Genomic DNA, 8,841 nt, shown 5'->3' with positions numbered 1-8,841 from the left:
GCCCGCGATTCCCTCACTTGCCCTCTTAAATTTTTGGTAGTAGTTAGTCACGAGCGTCCTGCATGTCCGAACAAAATACATACATGCATGTATACATACATACATACATACATACATACATACATACATAACATACCATACGGCCCGCTGCCCATCCCATGACGTTGATGATCAGAAGAAGAAGAAACACATCCATCGCGTTGTGTTCTCTGAACAAGACCATCCAATCTGTTCTGTACGATGGCGGGTCTCTTGGCATGGGCTGCGGATGTTGTAGCAGGGAATGGGAGTCCTCAGGGAGGAGAAGAAGATGGACGGCGCTCTTCTGCTTCTTCTTCTTCTTCTCTCTCTCTCTACACCCACACCCACACCCACACCCACACCCACACCCAATTGAGCGCAGAGGAGCAGGAGGAAGTAGGCATGTTGGATGGTCGTGCGGTGGTCCTGCAGCAAGCGATCCAGCAGCTTCGTCGACGCATCCCGCCCCCTGACACCTCCTCCTCACGTGGCTGGAGCTTGCCACAGCTCCATGCCGACTCCCTTGCCGCCCACTCTGCCCTCACCTCCGAACTGAACGCTCACCAGGCCACCCAAAAAGAGGTATACATCCCAATCTTCTTTATTATTTGCGATTGGGGGAAAGGGGTAAATTTCTAATGCTTTCCATACATGTTCGGGGACAGTTTGATTTGACTTGGAAAAGTTGTTTATCCTGCCACTTTAACATGCATTGGAGGAAGGTTTTGCGTTTCATTTTTATATAACACATCTACGTATGAGCAAAACAAAGAAACTGAAATGTGATCCCTTTAGTTGGTGTGACAACTGGATTATAGCAAGCACCAGATTTTAAACTAGAGGTGCTATACCCTGACATCCTCAAATAAAGACAGGTATTAAGAAAAAACCCTTCTAAAAAATGCATCTCTTTTCCAGATCGTGCTATTGTCAGAAGAACTCAACTTTGATCAGGTTGTTGAGTGCTTACATCCCCGCTAGCTCCCAGGCCAAGATATTAAATTCTTAATATTCAATTTGAATTCAAAATCGGGTATTCTTGTGGAAAGAACACAAGTGCTTTAAGAGACCCACATCCACATCCACATCCACATCCACATCCAGAGCTGGTAAGATATCAGAATGTATGGAGTTGAGGGGCCATTTTGGACGGGACTTTTACCTTGGAGAGGACACTTTATGACTCTTCATTTAATGAATATCTTTTACACTAAGTTTCATCAAACTGAATGAAAGGTGCCTTTTGTGCTCTCAGCTTCTTGTAATACAAGACTGAAATCTCAAATGATTTGTGTTAAAACGTCCTAACATGTTTCACAGACATTATTAATATATGATGGATTGACTACTGAACATGAAATTGTAGGCACAAAATAGGGAAGCATCTTTACTAGAAGAAAATGCAGCCTATGCAAAGGCAATTACATGGGTACAGAAGCAAATCCAAGAGAAAGCACAAGAGAGAAGACAACTTGAAAGCCATTTACAGGTTTGATTGCTGCGTCAAATTGTTGGACTTTTTGAAAGTATAGCAGCATTTAAGGTGCAGCTTTGTTTTTGAATGTCTACCTTGATTAGGAGTTGGAAAAGGAATTGGCATTGCTGAACGGCAAACTTGTGCACATAGAAAATTCTTCCCAAATAGATCATTCATTTCAGTCGACCTTTGAAGAAGGCAAAGTAGATACTCAGATGTCTTCAAGTGACAAGGCATTAATGGAAGGAGAGGAGTTACAGAGAACCAGAGCTGAACTTGTATGTGTCCCATAGTTGTCAACTGCATCTTGATTTGATACTTGGGCTACATATGTACATTAATTTCAGCTGAAATGAGGTGTCCATAGTGGCCCTTGTGGATGTGCTAAAGTATTCAGAAATTTATTCATAACCGATTGCCTTCCGGTTTCTAGAAAACATGGGAAGACAAGCTTGCGATATTGGAACAAGAGTGGAGGACACTTGTTCAAAATTCTACAAAACTGCCTTCAGCTGGTAAGATGATAAGTTGAAAGTAGTGTTTATTGGAATGAAACTCACATTTTCCTGATGCTATCTTTCTGGTACTGCAGTACAACGAGAGAAGGATCTGGAGCGTAGGTTAAGGAGCCTCGCTGAGCAGCTAGTTTCAAAGCAAGTATGTGGTCTGTTGTTGGTCCAGTTGAAAATTGAAATGATGGCCTCTGAATGTATTGATTGGAAATGAGATTGACTGCTGGATTTTGGATAGATATATGGATCTCTTTCCACTAGTGAGACCAAAAGATCTTGCTTAGTTGACCAGTTGGCAGTCATTAAAAATTTTCCATCCTATTTTACTCTCTTTTTCAGGTAACAAGCAATACACATCTGCTACAAATTTAGCTAAACATGATCTCCTGTTCTTGTTCACAAGGAGTTGGAATGTTGCTCTTGCTTGTTTGTGTTTAAATCCCCCAGTTTTTTTGGCATTGCATCATGCCCTTGTATCGCGACTTGCATCATCATACCAACAATTTTGTATGGCTGGACGAGGTTTGGTTGCATTTCCTATTGTGTAGGGAAAGGCATTAGTGGTTGCGTTATGCAATAACTCTAACAATGCTTGTGTAACTTCGTTGAGGGGTGCGAAAGGATCCAATTCAAGCGTGCCATTGTATACGCCACAACTATACGCGTGAACGGTCTCCCCAGTAAATTGGTATTTAGCCAGCCCACTGTCTGTCTTAGCACATGCATCCCTTGCGCATCCATCCTTCACCTCAAAGCATAGGTATGCGTGACCTGCTGCCAAGCCAATAGGTCTACCAGAAATCATGAACTTTGTTATTTTCAGATATAAGAGATGGAGATCCCATCAGGTAACCGATTGTGCTTTGCCCCTCCTTTTGGGTTCCAACATGTCAAAGCATCTGATTTGGGCCATTGTGACAACTCATTATATATCACAAATCCATCTGCTCTTCCCAAGGCTAGAAAGTGTTTTGACATATTTTGTTACTTCACTCATATCTTGAGCTTGTTGCTTTAGCCAACTTCTTCTACCATAACTTCTCCATATATAGCCTCAATGGTGTCAATCATAGCTGTTTGTTCATCCTTTGTTCGTGCATGGAAGTCGTCTAATAGTACTATATCCCACATAGCAGCAAATCTTATGATATTATATTGGTAGATATGGTGATTCTTTGAGAGGTTCAATCCTCGAGTAGGCAGGTGGAAAGTAGTAAATTGCAATGTATAGTTCCCTAAGATCTCCTCTTTTGATTCATATTTACATATGAAGTGCATCTATATCCTTATGCACACCATACACTCTACCACGGAGCTACTTTTTGTATTGCACAACCACTCCTTCGGAGCCTCTAATGCTTCGTGGTATCTGCGGTTGGGGACAACATACCGACTCCCATCTATGTCCTTGTACATTAGGCAGTTTACTAGCAATTCTGGGCCCAAAAGGCATGCAACCCATGCATGTGGTGGTCTTTACATATAGAGCGATATCTGTGTTTTTGAAACTATCTTCCATATACCCAACATCTATCCTTTGAGAACCATTGCAATTCTATATAGTCATGCATAAGGTCTCATAGGCCATACATCGTACTATGATGCAACTCTCTTCTTTGTAATAAGGACCTTTCCATCTCTATATACAACCATTTTCCTTCCTTTCTTGCATCCAACACTCATGACATGTTTTCTTTGTGAGTACTACTTGATATGGAGTGAGATCGTCATCTAAATCTATTTTGTCACCATTGAGTGTGCTTCTCTTAGATCGGAAGTTTTTTCCTTTTTCATATCCATGAAGTGGATGATCAAGGCGTTAACTCTAGTCTCATCTCGTCTTACCCTCCATGCTGAATCAAATGGAATATCTAATGCCCCTACGCTTGTTCCTTGACTCTTGGCATCTTCTTGTGTGCTTCTCCCTTTAGCCCCACTAACCACATGTACGTGCAATGCACAAGCTTTCCTTTTGCTGTCTTCTTCTGATTTATTGTCCATCATTTTCAGCTTATCCATCGATTTTGCTTTTTGCCTCTTTCGTTTTCGCTACCTCGATCAAGGGAGTGGTTGCTTTAATTTCTTTTTGAGCATGCTTGGCTTGAGCTTTGACAATCTCTGCCCATGTTTGCATTTCCTTATGTACATTGGCTTTAAGTGTGCTGATGCATTTTTTCACTACTTGTCCTCTCTGTAAATTGACATTACTAGTTACTAGTTCGACCTTATTTGAGGATATTTCATCCTTTAGGTACTTGCTCCATATCGTTCTTGAGCTTCATGTTTGATTTTTTTACAAGACTTGTGATGTCTTTTCGTATGATTTCTAATAACTCCTTCTTGAGAGATTCAAGCAACTTTCTTTCTGTTTCACTATCTCCTTTTGCATTTCCTATATTAAGGCTCTTTTTATGTCATCTTTCATAGACTGATCTCCTGTGTAATCAAATGGCATAAGAGATCACCTTTCCTCTCTTGAACATCTAATGGAATCTCCATTTTGGGTGCCTTGTGCATCCTACGAGCACTATCCGGGGTGCTCTCATCCCTTCGTTTTCTTCTTTTGTACCTTCTTAGGGTCCTCAATTGGGTGTTCAAATCTGTATGTGTGTGTGAGACAGATAGATAGGTTGATAGATAGATTTTACTATCGTCTTTGGAGGTCAAATATGACTCATCAGATCAAAAATATTACATCACAGGTCTTGTAAAAAGAGCACAGTTGAATGTGATCAAAGGCACAACATTGTACAAAGTATGATACTTAGACTCTAGAACTTGTTTCGGTAAAAGTGTGCATTGTTGACTACTCTCATTACTTGTGCCCCAACGACCTCTCTCACATCGCATTGCGTGTGAGCTAAGCTGCATGGAAACAATGGTTTGTATGGCAAACAACGGGATGGACTCTAACATGTATCGATGCGTACGGTTTCCCCATTCGGCAAAGAATATGGTTTTGTAGTTAAGTATAACATATGTAGTACAATCTGTGAAGCATGAGCCTCTACATTTCTCCCATGTCATGATACATGGTGTTGGAAAAAGGTCTCATTTACAGAGGAATCTCGTGATGCATCATCAAACAAGCGTGTTGCATCCCATTGTCCAAACCATTTTTCCATAGCTTGCATCCAACCGGAACAAAAATTTTTGCTTTTATGTATCATTTGGATTTTTTGCTTGGTTCCCATGTGCTTCTAGGAAGTCTACGTGATCAAAGGCAAAGCATTGTGTCAATGTGTAATACTTAAACTCTTGAACTTGTTTCTAGAAAAGTGTGTATAGTTGACCACTCTCATCACTTGTGCCACAATGCCCTATCTCACATCACAATGCATGTGAGCTAGACGCATGGAAGCAATGGTTCAGATGGTAGACAACGGGATGGTCTCTAACATGTATCGATGTGTATGGTTTCCTTGTTCGACAAAGAATATGGTTTTACAGTTAGGTGCAACATGTGTACTATAATGTGTGAAGTGTGAGCCTCCACATTTTTCCCATGTCATGATACATTGGTGTTGCAAAAAGGCCTTATTTACCGAGGAATCTAGTGATGGATAATTAAGATAGTGTTGCATCCACTGTCCAAACCATTTTTCCATATCTTGCATCCAACAGTAAGACAACATTTTGCTTTATGCATCTTTTGGATCTTTTTTGCATGCTTCCCATGTGATTCTAGGAACTTTTTTGAACCTTAGGCATGTATTTGAGAACCTTTTTCATGGCCATGATCTCAATGGGAAGTGATCCCTTTTTGACATTTGTTTCTTGACTTGGAGAAACTTTATAAGGAAATGCTTTTGGACATTTTCAAATTCTTTCCAAGTAGATTTAGGGATGCTACCACCCATATACAGATTTTATCGTCCATGAGGAGGCCAATTTTGGCCTATGATTACTACTTTGTAATAAAGACGCTTTATGTGAAAGTAATGCATGCACATTTGTGCTCACCCTTCTTGATGCAGATTTGACTATGAGACTTAAACAATTATGCCTGTCTAATAAGTAAACATACTTGTGAATTACCTTATATGTTGAGCATGAGAAGTGCAAGTGATATTCATCCGCCACTAGTTTTTAATTACGTAAGGTGCATATCCTCATGCTTGGGTGATGATGCCTCAGCACCTAACTTGTGTGAGTGGGTTTGAAGAAATGCTTAGGCTCTCTGAAAGTAAAGGCTCATTGGGGTAGTAAGATGTGGTTAGGTACAATGTAGCATTTTTATCTTGTATTGGGGTCAACGTTGGGGGTTAATATTTGCAATGTAATTTTCTAACTTTGACATTTTAGTATCTTGCCACTTAACTGTTGTGCCTTTTTTAATCTATCCTCAATGACCGCATACTTCACAGCATCACTTGCGAGCTCAAATAGATCTTTTACCCCTCATCTTTACAACCATTTCATAATGTCAATCCAATTAGAGAAAAGAACAAGATAAAGACAGATTGATGTCAATTAAAGTATAAAAGCATCCTATGAGACAAATTGGCATTAAAACTGTGAGCAGTGTTTGGTTATTCATACACTTTAGGTTTCCTAGAGATCAATGTTAATTATACCTATGCATGAGTGCAGTTTCAACACATATCACAGAGAAGCAAGAAATGAGACTTTATGCAGGACCCAACTTAGAGTACTTGAATGGATGTAGTCTCCCAATGACCCAAAATGAGGGCTATTAATTGGGTTAGTAGCACAGGCAACAAGGTACCCATGTATGCACACATACATTTTGATAAACATAGCAGAATGTCATTTCTCACTGGACTGTTGTTGGGACACAAAAACTGGGATTGGATTAACTCATCAAGACACTAAAATGCATACATGTAAATGTTCTGGGTGCAGAATCCATTCTTATGGAAAGCTCTGTTTTATTCTCCATCAGACTTTTACAGGAAATTCACATCTCACCGTGTCCTTACTGTCTTCTCTTTGTTGTCCCTTTTTGTCTACAATCAGATTTAATCTTGGTCTTCATGTCTGCTTTCTCCATCATGCTCCCACTCGCTTGTAGGAACTTAGCTTTCCCCCACATGTTTCGTAGAAGAATGAAAACATGGTAATGGAACCTAGGGTCAGGCCCATTACACATGTTTTCTTGGAAAAATACCAGGAGTGATGACACAATATCTGAAGTGGGTTTTATTGCCGGGAAACCTTAGCATGTCATGCTAGAAGAGTAGAGTTATTCTAATGATCTTTTTGGGAGTTCTAGCATGAAGAAAGACTTAGTTTGGGGGAGTTTGCCCGATGGAGATATTTTAAGGAGAAAAATGCCCCATGAAGAGAACACCAATCTGTATCATGCTTCTGTTTCTTCTAATCAGAGAAATTAGGGGTTTGCCTGTTTTGGAGTTCTACCCCGTAGATGAAGGCTTTGGGGGCCTCAATCGAGAACTTTTTCAAGGAGAAACATTCCTCAAGAAGAGAGCGCAACCTCTATGTGCTTCTTCCAAAACATAGAAATTAGGATTTCTGATGTGCGATGTTCAGAGTTCAGGAATCAGGGTTTCTGTTGGCTGATCAGAAATTGGATTTCTGATGTGTGATGTTCAGAGTTCAGGAATCAGGGTTTCTGTTGGATGATCTGAAATTATGTTCCTGATATCTAGTTTTCAGATTTCAGGAATCAGGGTAGGTTCCTGATATCTATCTGGTTTTCAGATTCAGGAATCAGATTTCTGTTGACTGATCAGAAATTAGCTTCCTGATATCTGGTTTACTTATTGGATATTAGGGTTTCTGATGTGTTGAAACATCCCAGAAATTAGTTTTGCTGAAATACTGTCACTATCTTTACGATTTACGATACTAGGTTTTTTAACTGCAGGGCAAGTCGGCCGTGAGACTGGTGTTGGTTGTGCTGCTGGCTGAACATTCTATTCTTATAGACTTCTGATTAAAGTTGGATCAATTAAGAAATACCTATTTGGGGGGATCCCTGTCCAATTTCTGCTGTAGTTTTGTAACTCTTACTCTCTTCTGATTAGAATTTCCTAGTGGTGTCAATGATTTAGTGTCTTGTTTCTCACACCTTGTTTGAATGTTCTTCTACAACAGAAGACCCAGCCTATGCAGAAAAACATGAGTTTAATCTAAATCTTCAAACTTTTTGTAGGCGCAAGCAGATTCTTTGACCAAAGAACGACTTCTTTTGGAGCGTCAACTCCGTCAAGCGACTGAAAGTCGACGCCAACTTCAGCTGACCAATGCAGACTCCAATACAAGGAGAACAAAGGCAATGGGTGGTTCAGGATTATTCTTGTCAGCTTTTTCCAATGTTCGACATAGTGATGCAGTATTGGATTGGAGAAATTCAAAGCTTACCGCGATGTCCTTTCTGCAAATGGGTTTCAGGCAAATATCAGTTACATTTCAGAACTTTTGTGTGCATAGAATTTGGAATAAGCAAATGGGATCCCAACTACTTACAAACACAACATTCCGAGCTTTGATTGTGGCTTATATTCTGAGTCTCCATGTAATTGCTTATGCTGTCATTTCCTTTGCTAGCTAGAGTTGTGTTTATATTCAAAGTGGACAGTCTTCAGACAATTTGTATTTGAAAGTTTAAAATGTATATTTTGCTAAATAGCTTTAAGGATTCAACTTTTTAAGACATAAAACTACCTACCTAAGATCTTTCGGGTATTTCTAGGGTATACATAAAAGTTTTTCAAATATGAAAACTGGGCATTCTAGATGTTGGGTTTATTCTAGAATTCCTTTTTATATGAACTTGTAGTTGGTATATATATTTGTTCATAAGAGAATTTAATTTCCAAAGCATTTATTAACTACGAAAATGGT

At 39.7% G+C, this 8,841-nt stretch overlaps 1 protein-coding gene and 1 long non-coding RNA gene across 2 annotated transcripts; both read left to right on the top strand.

Annotated features, from left to right (window-relative positions):
* The first annotated feature begins 206 nt into the window (after positions 1–206).
* LOC147859091 (uncharacterized) lies at positions 207–8,734 on the top strand. The gene is made up of 6 exons (XM_087326400.1): positions 207–603; positions 1,388–1,510; positions 1,600–1,776; positions 1,932–2,013; positions 2,091–2,155; positions 8,150–8,734. The coding sequence occupies exons 1-6, from the start codon at positions 241–243 to the stop codon at positions 8,546–8,548; spliced, it is 1,209 nt and encodes a 402-aa protein (XP_087182526.1). The 5' UTR covers positions 207–240; the 3' UTR covers positions 8,549–8,734.
* Positions 6,416–8,062, top strand: LOC147859092 (uncharacterized). Its single transcript, XR_015530376.1, has 2 exons — positions 6,416–7,665; positions 7,709–8,062. It is a non-coding gene; the product is annotated as an uncharacterized LOC147859092 (long non-coding RNA).
* Positions 8,735–8,841: the final 107 nt, after the last annotated feature.

This window comes from Azolla caroliniana, unplaced genomic scaffold, assembly GCF_043228905.1.
Source record: "Azolla caroliniana isolate FFs.n. ecotype wild unplaced genomic scaffold, voAzoCaro1.0.p SCAF_10, whole genome shotgun sequence".
Classification (NCBI taxonomy): Eukaryota; Viridiplantae; Streptophyta; class Polypodiopsida; order Salviniales; family Salviniaceae; genus Azolla; species Azolla caroliniana.
Note: the sequence above shows the minus strand (reverse complement) of the source record. Positions and strands in the feature narration are given on the sequence as shown.

Coding starts and splice junctions, on each gene's coding strand:
- LOC147859091 (XM_087326400.1), top strand. CDS start 241: ATGGCGGGTCTCTTGGCATGGGCTGCGGATGTTGTAGCAGGGAATGGG. Junction 604..1,387: donor ACCAGGCCACCCAAAAAGAG/GTATACATCCCA, acceptor ATGAAATTGTAG/GCACAAAATAGGGAAGCATC. Junction 1,511..1,599: donor AACTTGAAAGCCATTTACAG/GTTTGATTGCTG, acceptor TACCTTGATTAG/GAGTTGGAAAAGGAATTGGC.